The sequence below is a fragment of the Polistes canadensis genome, unplaced genomic scaffold (assembly GCF_001313835.1).
Source record: "Polistes canadensis isolate GaletaPanama2010 unplaced genomic scaffold, ASM131383v1 scaffold_330, whole genome shotgun sequence".
Classification (NCBI taxonomy): domain Eukaryota; kingdom Metazoa; phylum Arthropoda; class Insecta; order Hymenoptera; family Vespidae; genus Polistes; species Polistes canadensis.
The window spans coordinates 128147-147166 of NW_014569877.1; the positions used below are offsets into that span (position 1 = coordinate 128147).

Here is a 19020-nt window from a genome sequence, read left to right on the forward strand (position 1 = left end):
TTTCTATTATTTTCTTATGAATAAAAGATATATTACACTTTAATATATCTATATTATTTATTAAAACATGCTTTGGCATTAGGATAAAAAAAAATATTTATATTTATGAAGTCCTGTTGATTTTATAATATGTATAAACTCAAGTTAACCTTCAAATATGGTTTTATATTTGCAATAATTTTTTAAAAATCTTAACGTATGTATTACGTAAAGTTATCTATATTAAATAAAGTACGTTTGCGAGTGCAGCATGATACGATATTATTAAAGTAAAAATCATGAATTATTCCAATGTATAATACTATAGTTCTGAAATTGTTTCGTATTACCAAGGCATCGATAAAACGAGATTTTGTACATCAATCGATTATATTTCGATCTATTTTATATTCTTATTTCAATAGATACAATTTTAATGGTAACATTAAATATTTTGCAAATATGTCCATAAAATGTTTTCAAGGTCACAATGACAATTATAATGGTGTAACTATACATTCCATCGAAGAACCTTGTCTGATTACAGTATTTCCTCAATATTTACAAGGTACATTCATTTATCTTATTTTTTATAATTTTACTTTTAAAAATTACTATTATTTGAGATGTATTAATAGGCTAAAATGATTAACGTTATTTTAAAATTTTTTAATAATTTTCTTGTTCAAGCACTTGTGTGCTTAATTTATCAGAAATATCAGACCCTTTTTTTATAGAAAGCTGTTATGATTCTATTAATAGTTAGCTTTTAAATGTACGTTGAAAATCCTTCATTAGTAAAGTCAATAGAATGAAATACATGAATTTTCCAAGAAGTCATATAGACAAGCCAATAAGTTTACACCGATGAAAGTAAATTCCATGTATTTAATTCCAATGGAGGATTAATAGTATAGAGGAAACTCTATGCATATTACTAATGCATATTACTAATACTCAAATTCAAATTAAACATTTATACCTAACTGTGAAGCATAGTGGTGGCAGTGTTCTTGTCTGGCGGTGCATGAGTGCATCTTATGTAGAAAACTTGCAATTTATTAATTCCACTATAGGCCAACACGTATATTTAAGTATTTTGAAAGAAAATATACAGAATAGTGCATAAAAATTAAACTTGTGATCTGCATTCATATTTTAAGAAGAGAACGAACCCAGATACGTGACTAAAAAAAGTTAAAGAATGATTGCTATATAATGTGCCAAAACCTGTGTCAAAACTTTACACATCACTACAACGCCTGATTTAAACTAAATCGAGCATGTATGGGATGAACTAGGCAGATATATTACATAATATTAGAAACAAAGAACATTTGAAACAATGTCTGTTATACGAATGAAATAATATTAAGCCTTTTATGACAGAAAAATTAGTAGCTTCTAAAGCATATGAAAAAATTCTGAAGGCGAAAGGAGGTCCTAGAGATTATTAATTGTTATCGATATAGAAAATTTATACCATAGAGAAAAATATGTTTGTGTACAGAGACTATTTTGACATAACTTTTGTTAAGCTTATGTTTAAATGCAATTTTTTTGTTGATTAATTATTAAGGATACATAATTTTTGTGATATGAATATCCACAGGATATTATTTTTTAATTGTGAGTTATATTCTAATAAACTTTTATTTATTTTTGTCGTATTTCAAGTTAGAGTATAATAAATTATTGATAGTGAAGTGTTCGGAAACTTAGTTGACTATACATATGTACATATAATATATTATACCAATTCATATTATATGTGCAGACACATAGATGTCTAGCAATTAAAATGTTTATGCGACACTAGACAACAATACCCACCTAGTGTGTGTAAATCAGTTTTTGTTTATTTCATGTTGAAAGTTATTAGGTCATATATTAGGATTTTGCATTGTATTTTTGTTAACTATTCGTTGTTACGTGACAGTGTAACTACTAAAATCACTTTTTCTTGTGTGTGTGTGTGTGTGTGTGTGTGTGTAATAATGATTAGTCTAGCACTTGAATCTCTGGTTCCAAGATCGAAGAAAATGAAGATAAAAAATGAAATAAACCAGATATTTTCATTTCTCATTTTTATCGCGTATTTGTAATTTACAAAGGTAATACATTTTGATATTAACTTTGTACTTGTTGTATGTTATTGTATGGTATTGTAGGTATGCAAATCTTACATTAATATAAAACTCGATTTTTGGCACACTAGGTGGGTTTTATCGTCCAGTATAAAATTATATTATAAATATTTATCGTACATACATACAATGATATATATTTTTCAATAAAAGATTTTTTTTTTATAGATTCCTTAAAAATTTGGTCAGAACAAAAGAAACGGACAATTTGGTTTCGCGTACACTTGTCACACTCTGAATGGATACCGATTTTAGTACAAAATGGTTTTAAATTTCATCATGCACGAGAAGAATATGTTATGCTATATTACTGGTTAAACAAAGAAACAGTCTGTAATATTCCACCTTATGCTCATACAAATTTGGGAGTAGGAGCATTTGTTTTTAATGAAAAAACTTCAGAGATATTAGTTGTAAAGGAAAAAAATGTCAAAGGCCGTCTGTTTTGGAAACTACCAGGTGGTTATATTGAACCAGGTAATATCTTTAACACGTTAAGCATAGTGCTGTTATAAGAACTGACGGTGAGTTTTTTTGTTTAGGCGGCATCTTAGTGGTTGCCTTTTTACCATTCCTCATTTGATTATCTTTTGTTTATACTTTATATATTCCTGCATTGGCTGTGCTATTCTCATAATCCAAACAGATAGTAAAACACAATTATGTCACTGTGATGTGTGTGTAATGTTCTGTTTATACAGTTAAACCTTGGATTGCAAGTAACTTGATTTACGTGAAGATTAACTTGTTTAATTTTTACTTATTTTTAGTATTCTGTATTTTATATCATTTTTATATGAATAAATAATTGTTGAACGATTTATCTGATTTTCCATTATATATTTCTTATGACAAAATTCGTTTGAACAAACTACGAGCAAATTCGTTTGACAGATTACGAGCATATATCTGGAACGAATAATGTTTGCAAACCGAGGTTCCACTGTACTTTATAACCAAACACCTTGACGAGTGATCATCATCATGTGTCGCCTTAACGGGAAGCAGAGCAGAATGTTAAACAAAATAAACAAGATATATTAACTCTCTATGGACTAATGTTACTTTCAGGTAACATGCTAATTTTTCGGCATTTTGAATTTGAATATCAATAACAACTTATTTTTTTGCATTTCAAATATCATTTTGTTACTTTTTTTTATGATACAGTCCTGTTACTTTGAAGTAACAATGGCCTATAAGGAAAATTTCTGTATATTTAGGATAAAGCTTATGTGTTACAACACATGGATGGAGTAGATTTTGTTGATTCATTGATAGCGTTATATTGAATAAAAATTCAATCAAGAAAGTTGTACCACTGCATAATGTTTCATCTACTAGATTTAACGGTGGTCAATGCTTGGCTGTTATATATAAGCGAGACTGTTCATCACATTCTAAAAGCCCCAGGCGTCAATACCATTTATTGCAATTTAAAACTGACATTGCATTTTGTTTATGTCCGTAAGAAATATAAGATAATTAAGAATTTGTAAGAAAAGAGCGCGTCCTGTTTCTACCAATGTAGATAAACAATTACATAAAAATATAAAAAGGAGATCAAATACAGTACTTCCAGTACAAAACGTACGAAAAGATGAAGTAGTATATTGGCCAATTTTTTTGGACAACAGAGGAAGCTGCAAAAAAAATTACGGATGTAAGGGAATTCCCTTTAAATAAAATGTTAAAAATGCAATGTACATTTATGTTTAACGCCAGGTGCAAACTACTTCGTAGAATTTCATGCTTAAGTTTTTCTATGCAAAAGTGGAAACATTATGGGCCGTTGTTATCTGAAAGTAACACAGTAAATTTAATGTAATAAAATTGTTTAAACTGAAAAATTTTGTTTTCATCTGCATATATATGTTTATAATTGTTGATTTTCAGTTCAAAAAATTTATTTTTATTTATAATAAAAATTTGGCCCATAGAGGGTTAAACAAAATAAATTTAATCAATGAACAATTTGAATAATTTAATTTTTTAGGAGAAAATATAGACGAAGCTGCACAAAGGGAAGTGTTAGAAGAGACAGGTATTCAAACAATGTTCAAATGTCTTGTAGCATTTAGACATTCACATAATGCTGCCTTTGATTGTTCAGATATATACATGATAGCTTATTTAACACCTCGTACTTTTGATATTACGAAGTGTCAAGTAGAGATTTCTGAATGTAAATGGATAAAGGTAGGAATTATTATTAACACTTTCGCGATGGGAAACGTAGTTCTACGTCATTTAAAAATCTTTATCAGAATACGGGAGAAGTAGTCCTACGTCATTTTAAAATTGGTACTTTTTAATTTATTCATTAGAAATGAAAAACTTAACATAGGAACAAAAATGAATGCTATATAATTATTATGTTATGATTATATGCATATAATCATATGCTAACTCTTGCAACAGAGTGAACTATCTGTGATATAAATGAAAATATTATAAGCAGTAATGACTCAAATCTAATCAATATATTACCGTACGCCCAAAAACGATCTACCATAAAGATTGTTAGGAGGCATCAAGATGCATCATTTACAAAAAATACAAAGTTCAGAAGTTTTAGAAGTTCAAGTAAATTTTATGTTTCTGTAAGTTCGTCACATTCATATTATTAAACAAAATATTTTTTTTATACGCATTTGTAATATTTAATTTTTTTAAACTTTGAACAACACAAATGATTATAATTATTATACTGAGATGTAATATTTCTTTTATTCACATATCTACAACTAAAGATTTTACCGTACTTAGTTACAGAATTTTGGAAATTAAATGCCGTATTCAGTTAAACGTTTTGTTTGTCTATCGCTCGTCGCGAAATAAATTTTAATAAATACATCTTTATAAATTTTCTTTTCTATAATAAGAAAATTTATTGTTCATATCGACAATAAATTTTCTTATTATAGCTGCTACTATAATAAGAAAATTTATTGTTCATATCGACAATAAATTTTCTTATTATAGCTGCTACTATAATAAGAAAATTTATTAATATAAATTTATTTTCGTAGCTCAATGAATATTTACATCATCCAGAAGTACATGAAAATAATCGCTTGCTTGCTAAAAGAATGATTGAATTCTTGAAGAATCCCATAGGAATAACTGCGGAGCATGGAATACATCCGATTACTAAAAAACCTCTTTGTGTATATAGTATATCAACAAATAAAGAGATGTGTGCATGTGAAAAATAAGTTAATTATGTAAAATTATGTAAGAACAAATAAATATTTCCAAGCTATAAATTTTAAAATATTTTGTTTTATGTTGAATATACAGTAGAACCTTGATTAATCGATTCATGTTTACCCGACGTCTCAATTAACTGAGGTTTTGGTTATTGTGGGTTTCGGTCCTATTATCTTATACTTATTAATAAGCGTTTGAATCAAGAGTATAGTATTTATATTTTTTTCTAATTCTTTTCTCAGTCGAGAAAATATGGTTATGTCATCAAATATGAAATGAATATGTCACCAAATTTTAAAACTTAATTAAATTAATCTCATGTTATAATTTATAAACGTGACCCTCCTATACTTTATGTTCAAGTGCCGTCAGAAGTATAGTTGAGCGGTCGACTTTGACTACCTGTTTTCAAATGTCATTTTCTTTCAACCTTTCTAGAGCCAACTGGTCAGAGCCGATATTGCTGTCAGTTTTGTTCAGTTTAGTTTTGGAGCTCATTCTGTACGGAATGATTATGGAAAACGAAAAATATATCATATGTGCTGAACGGATGATAATCCAAAACATTAAGACTGTCTGCCGGGTCTTGACAGCTGGTGTAAGTTGCGAAAAGCTGAAACTTCTGGAGAAAATTTAAAACTTATTCAACATCCTGCATTATTATATACAAAAGTCCAAGAGTATGTAAAGCCAATATTTGAAGATTTATCCTGAGGTGATTTGCTCGAAACATGTTTGAGTGGCCATACACAGAATGCAAATGAGAGTTTCAATTCAACTGTTTGGCGTCTCGCTCCAAAAAACTTACATTCAGGATTAAAAGTCATTGAAATTGTCGTGTATACAGCAGCTGGATTATTCAATGAAGGATATACATCTCTTTTACAAGTAATGAACAATTTAGATATGATAATTAATTTTTTTATAATAGTTAAAAATATAAATAAACCACCTATGCCAAGTTTCACACAAATATATGTAGAATAAATTATTCTTTAAAAAAAATTCATCAAAAAGTCATCTAAAATTCGCGGGTCTATATGTATCTTCCTCCTTAACACTTGTATTGATTTTTATCCATTTAAAGAGGGAAGTATATATCAAAGTTTATTTTTTTCAAAAGATTTCTAATTAGGCCAGTCAAAAAGGCAAATTCCCTTTTTTTTGCTAGCAAGGCGCATTTTTGATATAATGGATTCGACAACGCTGAATCGAATGGTGCTAATTTTTTTGCACAAGGATGTGCCGTTTATGAAAAAAAGGGTAAAAAAATGGTCGTATCTTAGAATCTAGGTATTTAATCGAAAAAAGTTTCAAACAAAAGTTGTAGAGAATTGAAAAATACATCAAAACTGGTGTGTGTACTTATGTACGCACGTAAGAAGATATACTTCTTTAACGTACCAAAACGAGTATAACCTCAAAAACCTCAAAAATAACTTCAAAAAAAAAAAAACAACACCGAAAAAAACTCCAACTATTCCGCGTGCCAATATAATACTTACTCTAAATTTGTCAATAAGACGATAAAATGATAAAATAAAATATACATAAAGATATTTAATACAATTGATAAAGGTTTATATATATATTTATTAAGTATAATTTAATTTATATTTATTTATACGTGAGGAAGAAGAAGGGTTTAATAAAAATAAGAAATATCGCTTTGTTCGTCGGTTTCTTGTAAATTCTTCGCTGGTTGGTCAAAACATGTCGTCGTAGGTGTGCAGTGAAAGAATAGGACCCAGCAGGGCGTGCTTAACAACGGTTTGAAGAGTGGGGAGGCACGATAACAACATTTCGATATTCTCAATATTTTCAAAATGATTGAGCCGCGTATTTCGAATATACGCTAAGAATCTATAATCTTTACTAATGATACATAAATCGTTATCACGTTGAATGCTACACGAATTCTGAAGAAAATCCTCCTCTTGCCACGCTCGTTATTTAGTATTAAATAAATATAAAATAAATAATTAGCAATAATATTCTTTTTCTTTTTTTTTTCTATCAAATTTATATATATATTAATATACATTAATATTTATAAGTATAATTTAATTTATTTATTTATACGCGAGGAAGAAGAAGGGTTTAATAAAAATGAGAAATATCGCTTTGTTTGTCGGTTTCGTTGTAAATTCTTCGCTGGTTGTCCATGTTTTTGAAGTTGTACTTCTTTTGGCGCGTTTTGTAAACTGAAGTTAGATGTGACCGAAAAATCGACACCACGAAGTTGTCGATATTTACGATGCGCGGGCAAAGCGATTTCAAATTTTTCTTTTCAAGCAGTCAACCATCAAAGTTCTAATTGTACTGAAGCGCTGCTTGATTTAAATGATTTAGCAGGAACTTGTGCTTATGTACTTACTATGCTAAAGTAATTTGATATAATTCCCTCATATTTAGTGTGGACTGATATCTACATTTTGATATTTTTGACCAGGATCAGTATATATTTAAACTACTGTTAAAGTTTTCGAGATACCTAAAACTAATGCAGAGAAATGTAAAGAATATCGTCTTCGTAGGAAGAAGAATTAGGAAAATAAGGAAAACAAAATGCTAACTAATGCGGAACGTTGTAAGCTGCGAAGAAAAATGATTGCACTAGGATATGAATTGCCTGTCAATGAAATTTTATGTATTCCTTCAACTTCTAATTTACTTTGTAAACCATCAGCTCAGCCTGTGATTACCGATACAAATTTAAATAATTTAAATGTCACATCCAAAACTAATATTATCGCTAATTATTTATTTTAGTTTTGTTTGGTTTTTACTTTTTGAAGTTATTTAAAGTTATTTACATTTATTTTACATTTATTTAATACTAAATAACGAGCTTGGCAAGATGAAGATTTTCTTCAGAATTCGTGTAGCATTCAACATGATAACGATTTATGTATCATTTGTAAAGATTATAGATTCTTAGCGTATATTCGAAATACGCGGCTCAATCATTTTGAAAATATTGAGAATATCGAAATGTTGTTATCGTGCCTCCCCACTCTTCAAACCGTTGCTAAGCACGCCCTGCTGGGTCCTATTCTTTCACTGCACACCTACGACGACATGTTTTGACCAACCAGCGAAGAATTTACAAAGAAACCGACGAACAAAGCGATATTTCTTATTTTTATTAAACCCTTCTTCTTCCTCACGTATAAATAAATATAAATTAAATTATACTTAATAAATATATATATAAACCTTTATCAATTGTATTAAATATCTTTATGTATATTTTATTTTATCATTTTATCGTCTTATTGACAAATTTAGAGTAAGTATTATATTGGCACGCGGAATAGTTGGAGTTTTTTTCGGTGTTGTTTTTTTTTTTTTGAAGTTATTTTTGAGGTTTTTGAGGTTATACTCGTTTTGGTACGTTAAAGAAGTATATCTTCTTACGTGCGTACATAAGTACACACACCAGTTTTGATGTATTTTTCAATTCTCTACAACTTTTGTTTGAAACTTTTTTCGATTAAATACCTAGATTCTAAGATACGACCATTTTTTTACCCTTTTTTTCATAAACGGCACATCCTTGTGCAAAAAAATTAGCACCATTCGATTCAGCGTTGTCGAATCCATTATATCAAAAATGCGCCTTGCTAGCAAAAAAAAGGGAATTTGCCTTTTTGACTGGCCTATGGGGGAATTATTTTTTTTATAAGTTTTTCTATCTTTAAGTTATACAAATTCTTTTTATATTTCTTAGTTTTAATAGTAATAAATATGAACGTCATAAAAGATGTAGTTCTTCAAGAATGTAATTCTATCAATTGTAAACATATATACAATGCAGCAACGTGCTATCTGAGATAAATGTTGATAAGCCCGATATGCATCACCGGTAATACCCTATGTTTGAAAATACCCTATGTTACAAAGGGATAAGCATTTAGAAGAAAGAAAGGAACGCAGAATGTGAATTGCAGTCACAGTCTTAGAACGTTTTTGAAGTTTTAATTGCTATTTGTTCGCGCACTGAAGAAAAAAATATTAACGCATTTTGTGAATTATTAATATTATTGTGAAATTTACAATTTTACATTATTTTAGTAAATAGTTCTTTTTTATAATCTAAATATGTCTAGAAGAGAAAATAACAGTTTAGAAAACGTAGTCAGTATAAGTGAGGAGTGGTCTGGCACGAGCTGTGAAAAGAATGCATGGAATAAAAAATGTACTCATATTTTCATTTTAAAGTTTGTAATATATAATTATATTTCTCTTTTTTTAATGAAAATGTATGTTTCATGCGTGTCCATAGAGTTAGGTATACAGGGTCTTTCATCTAAATATACTAAATGTTTGTCAGTAACTCTCTCTCTCTCTCTCTCTCTCTCTCTTCAGTACGCGCTCGGAGGACGGTAATGAAGAAACAAATGTAAATCAACGTGTAAGCACTTATACAAGCAATAAATCTTATATTATACCCAAAAGTATAAGAGACAACGTTTCACAATTTTCTTGGTTACTTGAAGGTCAACATATTGCACTTTGTTGGATTTATTTTTTTATAAGTTATAAAACTGTGTAGTGAAAAAATGCAGTCCCATTTAAAAAAAATACAATGACCTTGAAATATCGAAAAAAATTACCTTGAGAAAAAAAATTCGGCCCATCACCGTATCGGCGTCTTCGAACAGTAAATTTCTTCCTTCTGACATTTTTTTCTATCGTACGAAATAAGCAATATATTTAAGGTGGTCTAGTTAGATGAAAGACTCTGTATAAGAAATGTCCGTAAACCTAGTTTTAATAACATAGAGTATGATTCCTCCTTTTTTATTTTACTTTGATAAATTCTCGTTTTATATGTTTTCATATGGTTTTGTAGAATATCTTTGAGTGAATTAGTTTTTCTTTTATTCTTTCAGCAGGTGAACCTACATCAAAGAAGCATCACCAAAATCCACAGCCAAAGGATGCGATATGTGCTTTAAACGAATTGAAAACTGCAGCGGTATACAAGTTAGTTGGTGAAACTGTTCCTATATTTACCATTGCAGTACAGATAGATGGAAAAACTTATGAGGGCAAAGGACGTACCAAAAAGATAGCTAAACATGCTGCCGCTGAACTTGCTTTAAGAGATATAGTGCAGTTCCGTAATACACCAATTATTAATAAGTGCCAGTTTGGTGTTTCTACCAGCGATGTCACAAACAGAGATAATCATCTTGTAAATGTTGATATGTTATCTAACTTTTCAACATTTGGTCACTGGCAAAAACAAATGACTTTGCCACAAATTTTGGCAGATCAAATAGGAAAAATAGTAAATAAAAAATTCACTGAACTTAGACTGAGTAAGCAGCAAAATGCTCGATACAAAGTATTAGCTGGCATAGTGCAAACAAACGGATCGGATGCCAAATTAATATGCGTCACTACTGGTAAAGCATAGATCTCTGTTAAATCTCTCTTGAACGTAATAACATCTTGATTATTCTTATTAATTTAAGGTACGAAATGTATATCTGGGGATCATTTAAGCTTAAGTGGTAGGGCTTTAAATGACTGCCATGCAGAAGTGATAGCTCGACGATGTCTCTGTGAATATTTGTACAAACAGTTGGAATTGCATACTGAAAATCGATCTGCAGAGTCTGTCTTGGAACGCATAAAGAAGAGATTTAGGTTGAAACAGGGAATTCAGTTTCATTTATACATAAATACGGCTCCTTGCGGAGATGCTACAATAATTTCTCCTCACGAAGAAAATGTGGACAAATATCCTAATAGAAAGGCCAGAGGTGAATTAAGAGCTAAGATAGAATCTGTATCAGGTACGGTATCCGTGAAGAATTACGAAAAAATTCAAACTTGGGATGGTGTTCTTATGGTAAGTACGACTATACGATTTAATATTAAAGTAAAGCATCAATGATTTAATTAAATTCCTTCGTAATTTGACTTATTATTTATTTATTTATTTCAATTCGTAGGGAGAAAAACTGCTGACGATGTCGTGTTCAGATAAAATAGCTCGATGGAACGTACTTGGTGTGCAAGGTGCACTTCTAAACCATTTCATTGAGCCAATTTACTTCCATAGCATCGTTCTCGGCAAGTTGGTGAACCTTAGTCAAGTGTATCAAGCTGTTTGCGGCCGTATTGAAAATACTATTCAAGGTCTGCCACCATTATTCAGGCTCAACAAACCATTGATGAGTCGAACAACTTCGCCCAAATTTAGGCAACCAAGCAAAACACCGAAATACAGTATTAATTGGACTATCGGTACTTATGTTTATCCATTTTATTAACCGTGCCAACATTGCTTGACTTTAGTGATCGATATGGGAACTAGTAATCCAACGTGTCTAGGCTATTGATAAAGTACTCACAAAATATTCTCAGCAACAATAATAGTCCCTGGGGTAGATAGTGAACTTTATGTTTAGACGGTTGCGGCTTTTCTTTGGGTCTTCTTATTTCCAATCCCCATCTGTTAATTTTGTGTTTATCGTTTAAATCGTCTGCTTTGGCTGTGCCATTCCTATACTCTCAACAAACAGTGAAACACAATTGTTATCTTGATGTATATGCTGTATTCTGTTTATACTTTGTAACCGAACATCTTGCCGAGTAATTGCTATTGTATGCCATCTGAACAAAAAGCAGAGCAAAATCGGTTCTGTGCTCAACGTGTTCAAATTATTTAATCAAGCTTTATTTGTACTTCATTTATTATCATTGCGATTCATATTGTAAAATGGGATTGCTAACTGGTAATCTTATAATTCTTTCATATAAAAATCTTATAAATAATATTTCCTCCATTTCTTTATTAGCAGTCTCTTTCATGATATTTTTTCTTTAACTTATATGATAACTAATTATTTTTATTGCATAATCTTCTATTGCAACTCATGTTTTCTTCCATTTTCTTATGATAAATTCTCCATCACTAAACTCGATAGCAACTGACTTTATAGAATCACTTGAATCTATTCTTTGTAATGCTTCAATTTTTTGATCTATTGAAGCTATAATTTATGTAGGTCAAAGCAAAGCAGAAGAAATTAACTGTACCACAGGAAAGGACAAATTGGGTAAACCCTCTAGACTTTCAAAGCAGGAGCTCTTCAGAAAGTTCTTCAGCCTACTAGGTAAATTGGAAACAATTGACGATGTCGATCAAAATCAATATCGTTATTACTTCGATGCGAAATCGTTGGTTCGAGATTACTCTGTAAGTTACCGAAATATAATACTTATTATGTAAGGCAAATTATTAATATATATATAAATATCTATGTATGTATATTTTATGTGGGGCATTCCACGTCAAATCGACCACTTTTAACCCCGATCCCTTTCAATTTGGCTGAAACTTTTTTATCATTTTCTACCTCATTGAAAACCTTTCTGAGATTTTTTTTTCCCAATTTAAAAAAAGTTATGAATTTTTCCAAAAAATGGCTTTTTTTCAAATAGCTGTAACTTTGTCAAAAATTGACTTATCGGAACGTTTTTTTTTTTAATTTTTTGCCTTTAAATGTACTTTTTTTTTTTTTAAATATTTTGCTTTTAAATGTACTTTTTGGAAAAAAAATAGAGAAAAAATATTTGAAGTCAAATATTTCAAATATTTAAAAAGTTCAAATTCTGATATTTTTTCTTTTTTTTTTCTTTTTTCTTTTTAAATTTTGGTTCATTCTGAACTTAACTCTGAGCTTTGCCTGATGGGCCGAAATTTCTTTCTAATTCTTTCTCCTAATTTAAAAATTCTTTTTTTACTTTTTCGCAATATAATTTTGTTTTTAATAAACTTGTTTAAAATAAACTTAAATAAATATATATAAATATTTTTAAATCTATTTAATGAACTTACAATTATATAGTTTAATTATATATTATCAAAAATTATAATTACAAAAAGGTTGCAATGCACCATTGGTCAATTTTTCAAGTAAATATAATTAACAATTTATTTGGATTTCCTTGGTCGCTTAAATAATTTATAAAAAGTATATTGTTTTGAATTAGAATAATTCCTTACAAAAGACACCCATTATTGCTTGGTATAACACTATGCAACTGTTGAGTTCTTGCAATGGTTTTCTTTTTTTAAATCTGTCAACTAGATCATCTGCAGCTTTATTGTAGTTTTCAATTGGCGAAAACTTCACTGTTATGGTTGCATATGGTGTTTTTTTGTACGGAATTATTCTAATTCCAATAAAAATGGAAATCCGAATAAATTGTTAATTATATTTACTTGAAAAATATGAAAAGCTAATTTTTTGAAAAATTCATAACTTTTTTAGGTTGGGTAAAAATATTTTTTTAAATTCTTAGAGAGGTTTTCAGTGGGATAGAAAATGATAAAAAAGTTTCAGCCAAATCGAAAGGGGTCGGGGTCAAAGTAGTCGATTTGACGTGGAATGCCTTCACATATATACAGGGTGATTCACTAACTCTTGCCACCAAGATAGCTCCGAAAGTATGATAGTAGCAGAAAAGTTTATAGAACAGAAGTTGCATGAAAAATTCAGGATATAATACGACGTCAGTTTTTTTTGCTAGGTTTAGTCGCTTCTGAGATGAAAGGGTTAAGTTTGTTTTTTCAAATGGAATGCTATGTTTTGGTACTTATTTTCTGACAGCGGCTGTCATGGCTAATCCAACGATGTGCAACATTAAGGTATTTAAAGGTCAAAAAAGGTTAAGTCTAGTGAACCAACCGGCCACGATACAGCTCCTTCGCGTCGTGCTTGCGTCGTGCGTGCATCAAGGTTGCGTTATCCTTTAGGTGTCCGACAAAGGACGGAAAAGTCGGACATAGTTAGGTTTGATGAATTTCTCTGTATTTAATAAATATTTACTGTATTTAATGTTACACATCATTGGATTCGCCACGATAGCCGTTATCTGAAAATATGTACCAAAACATAGCATTACATTTAATAGAACAAACTTAACCCTTTCATCTCAGAAGCGACTAAACCTAGCAAAAAAAACTGACGTCATATTATACTCCCAAATTTTTCATGCAACTTTTGTTCTATACACTTTTCTGCTACTATTATATTTTCGGAGCTATCTTGGTGGCAGGAATTAGTGAATCACCATGTATATAGGACGAGCGCCTCTATGTCAAATACTTAAATAAGGATTCGTGGAAGGATTGGACGGTGGGGCCTGGATAGCTCAATGGATAAGAATAGTCGCCCGGGAAACGAAAGATTATTCGAGTTCGAGTCCTTCCCGGTCTAGTCAGTCCAGCGGTTCAATATTTTTTACGAATCTTACATATATATATACAGAGTGTTCCAATCCATCATTCAATATTTATATGGTATATAGGATACCTTGCACTGAGTAAAAAAGCTTTAGTAAATATAGGTCGAAAGGTCAATTCTGAGATATAAACAGTTTTGTTTGTTATTATCATAATTGACTTACTACTGAATTTTCGATCTTTACAGAAGATTTTCCACGTGTCCACCTTCTACTTCTACACATGCTGGGCATCTTCTTTTTACAGAATCGCGAATTCTTTCGAAAATTTCACATTTCTGTCGAATTATTTGTTAAGCACGATGGATTCGTTTACGTAATTCTTCTAACAATCATTTATCGGCGAGGAATACACTAGACTTTTTAAATATTCCCATAAAAGAAAGTCCAAAGAGTTTAAGTACATAAAATGCATATCTGCCATTTCTTCATTCGAATGATACGCTGACATTTTCTCGATACTTTATAACTGTGTAATATCTATAATCGCCGATCCACAACTGACTGATTCTCAATGAAATCTAATTTTGGTACTTGAATAAGAACATTCAAAACGCGGTTCAAAAACACTAAAGTTAAAATCGTATGGAAGCAAGTAAATCAATCGTGATACTAGCAAACAAAAATGTTTATATTTCAGAAACGGTTGACCTTTCGATCTATGTTTACTGGAGCTTTTTTACTCGCAATTAGTACAATGTATCCTATAAACCATATAAATATTGAATGGTTTTTTTTTAACATCCTATATATATATATATATATATATATATATATATATATGTACATTGTGACATGTATATACACAAGCAGAAAGAAAAGAAAAGGAGGTTGTTTTATTTTGTTTTCTGTTATAACAGCTTGCCAAACGTCAATTGAAGGACACTTTCGTACGCGCTCAACTTGGCAGTTGGATTAAAAAACCGTTAGAACAAGATATGTTTGAGGTGGATATCTGACTGAATAGGATAAACTCTCATTGTCAGTTAAGCGGAGTATGTAGTTTCTACTGTAAAATAGATCACTCGTTTGGCGTGTTATCTTATGGCAGAATTTGGCATCAGTAAAGTATAAATGGTAGGATGTTGAAAGCAAAGTAATATTTTGACTTCGTCATCGCACGATTCAACAATAGTAATAAATGATTGTATTAGAAGTGTACAATGAAAATCGATTGTTTTCAATTGAGATCGAAAACAGGATAGTTAAGTTTCGGTACTTTTTGAATTTTTTGAACTTAAATGCTATTCACAAATGTTAGTAAATTTTTGACAGTTTCCATAGATTGGTAAATAGATAAGGGTTAGAAGTTTCGTTTAATAAACGTTAATCGACGAAAAGAATGCAAAAGTATTTTAAAAAGATTTTATTTTTACGTTTCAACGGCGCGTCATAAAAGAGAAATTCATGGATATTTTACGATACAACGAGTCAGCACATTTCCATTATTCTTCGGGGTACTATTGTTAAACTTTGTCATCGTTTTTCTATTGTTAATCTACATTTTCTTATTGTTAGACGAAAGGGAAATTCAACGGAAGATCCTTTTCCTCCCCCCTTCCTCTTTCCTCCCCTTTTAATTCCCATCTTTGCTACCTATCCATTTTTATCGTGGTACCTCTATGCATCGTGGTTGGTAAGCTTGAATATTTCACTCCACTATTTTTATTTTCTATTTTTTAACATTTCTTAAAAGAAAAAGAAGAAAAAAAAAGGTTATGAAAGTAACGTGAATTATTTGTTTTAACGTAAACTACGATGGTGCAATTTGAAATTTTAATAGTACGAGTAATGTACGTGGCATCGCAAATGCTAATTTTATGAGTCTACTGTGCCGATTATGTGAGTATTTCCGGGTCACTTGTTCCAAAAAGCCGCGTTTATCTGCATTTATATGCATTCTATATAGCGGATAAAGAGAAAAAAAACCCTTTTGAAGGCATTCTCTTTTTTTTTCTGTACCTTATATTGTAAATTTTAGTCTCTGCTCTTCCGGATGATAATTAAGCGATTTTTCAAGCGACTTTTACAAATGGCATCGCTTTACTCAATTAGTCCTACTTGCTCGTTTAATGATTTTTGTTTTAAAACAAAAGAAAAAGAAATAGAAAATAGAAATGTTTCGAGTATTCGCAACAGATTATTCCACTGGCAAAACGAGACCCCGTCCTTCTTTCTTCTTCTTTTTCTTTCAAAAAATCCAACCAATTAAAACGAATATTTAGACTCCGGGTAGTTTTTCCTTGAGTCTCTCGCGATAAAAAAAAATATTAATGTCCAGTACTGTATAAGGAGAGATCTAGTCGCGTAACTATGGTATTGTTTGTTTTTTTTTATTTTTTTGTAGGGTTCTAATATTTATCATAGCTGCCGTACCATTGCATCTCTATAAAAGGCTGTGACCAGACTTAGATTTTAACGAAGGATTTTTTAAAGGCATCTAATCGTTCATTTCATCGTGAAGATTGATAAACGAAAAAGAAAAATTAAGAAGAAGCGGAGAATCTTTTTAACGCGATGAAAGATGAGAAAAAAACTTTGTGATAAAGAAAATACGGCGTATCTCTTCGCGAGTCTTTCTACGGGATAAGAAGAGCGTCCTTGAACAGTTCGATGTCGTCACTATTAATTTTGATAGCAAGTACGTATGCGAGAATGCAGTTATGCGTGGGTATATGTACTCGTACGTGTGAGAACGATTAAATGATGTTTGCGTTTGTCAAAGAAAAAATGAAAAAGTGAGATAAATACGTAGAGAGCAATTCTAATCCAAGAGTAAAGTATTAATAGAAAAGTAAGTTATAAGTATTAATAAATATATTATAGCGGATATGATTATTTAGAAAGTTCTAAAATCCGTTGTCTTATTGTGCCAGTATTAAACAATTATGATGCAGTTTTCTGCCTTAGTGACACGCTGCCTGTGGCCGATTTAGTTTTACGTCAGAGAACTTAATTCCGACGCCCTCCGTTTTGTTGTTTCTTTCGATTTATCCCTCTTTGGATTATCAGAAGCAGAAATGAAGCTTTTAAGATTTTTCTATCTTTAGTTTAACCTCCTCATCTAGTTCATCCCGAAACGCAATATTATAATACACTCGGAAAAAGATAATAAAATTTTGTCTTTACAATTTAATATTTGCAATTTAATGTGAACAAAATGAAAGAAAATATTTGCTTTTGTGCGTATCGTGAAACTTATGTGATAGATTGTAGCTGCTAGTATTTTACAAGTTTAGCCAACTATAGAGTATATTTTTGTGTTTTATAATATTTTTCGTTCTTTTCAAAAGATATGAAATAGATAATTAGAGCGAGAATTCAAGTTTTCTAAATAAATGGAAATCTATTGCAAAATTGAGAAAATAACGATTATTTACCCAGTCCTGAAATCAAAAGATAATTTTATTTTTTATTTCTAGAAAAACCAGTAATTTTTAGGATTTATTTTTAAATCAACGATTCAAAACATTTTAAGGTAGAAATTAATATGTAAGAACCGCACATTTTTGTTTTCTTTTTCAAACTTTATAGGTATTATATTTCTATCGCGTAACGACTTTGTCTGGTAACAACCAAACCTCGCCATGGATTCTGCTAGGGTAACATTTTCTGGAGGTGAACTAGTCTCCCATTCGGATCTCCGGGTGAGGATTACCCTGGGGAACTCATGTCGGGTAAAGTCCAAAAACGGGAGTTTTGGCGTTGGGTTTATGATTAGTAAGAAAATCCTATCCATGGTAAGAAAAATTGAATTTATAAACGGAAGATCAGGACTGCTCGTTGTGCAGGGTCGGTGGTACAAGATCGCGATAATCAATGTGTATACGCCAACGAAAGACAAAGAAGATGAAATTAAAGACGGGTTCTACGAGGAACTCCAACACCTCGTGGATCAATTGTCGGAAGACTACATGAAAGTAGTCTTGGGGGATTTTAACGCGAAGATCGGTAAAGAGGATATTTTCAGACTAGTGATCGGGCTCGAAAGTTAACACGAGGAAAGTAACGATAACGGAGTAAGAGTAATCAACTTCGCGATTGGAAAAAATTTTATCGTTAAAAGCACGTATTTCAAGCATAGAAATATCCATAAACAAACTTGGATTTCCCCGGATGGAAAGACGCGTAACCAAATTGATCACGTTCTGGCGGATAAACGATGGCACACGAATATACTCGATGTTAGATTATATAGGGGGCGGACTGCGACTCTGATCATTTTTTGGTAATTGCTAGGGAGGGAATTGAGGGAACGTCTTTCGATAAATAAGACAAACAGACAGAGGATAGGAAATAAACGCTTAAATGTACAAAGCCTTACCGAAGGAGAAAAAGAGACAAAGTACGCGGCCGAAGTATCGAACAGACTCGCGATCGTGAAGGAAATAGACGAATTGGATGACAACTC

At 30.8% G+C, this 19020-nt stretch overlaps 2 protein-coding genes across 4 annotated transcripts; both read left to right on the forward strand.

The window, feature by feature from the left end:
* Positions 1–98: 98 nt before the first annotated feature.
* On the forward strand, positions 99–5399 carry LOC106791675 (nudix hydrolase 7). 3 transcript variants are annotated; one of them, XM_014757504.1, is made up of 5 exons: positions 99–547; positions 2295–2603; positions 4123–4170; positions 4240–4325; positions 5159–5399. In XM_014757504.1, the coding sequence occupies exons 1-5, from the start codon at positions 292–294 to the stop codon at positions 5342–5344; spliced, it is 885 nt and encodes a 294-aa protein (XP_014612990.1). In that variant the 5' UTR covers positions 99–291; the 3' UTR covers positions 5345–5399. The 3 variants fall into 3 exon arrangements, 2 of the variants coding, with proteins under 2 accessions (XP_014612990.1, XP_014612989.1); XR_001382217.1 differs by adding an exon at positions 4454–4729 and having other exon boundaries at positions 108–547; positions 4123–4325; positions 5159–5199; XM_014757503.1 differs by having other exon boundaries at positions 110–547; positions 4123–4325.
* A 138-nt stretch (positions 5400–5537) lies between these two features.
* Positions 5538–16297, forward strand: LOC106791674 (double-stranded RNA-specific editase Adar-like). Its single transcript, XM_014757502.1, has 6 exons — positions 5538–6227; positions 10238–10756; positions 10826–11205; positions 11309–11603; positions 12368–12558; positions 15470–16297. Exons 2-6 carry the CDS (start codon positions 10555–10557, stop codon positions 15566–15568), a joined length of 1167 nt encoding a protein of 388 aa, XP_014612988.1. The 5' UTR covers positions 5538–6227; positions 10238–10554; the 3' UTR covers positions 15569–16297.
* The last annotated feature ends 2723 nt before the right edge of the window (positions 16298–19020 follow it).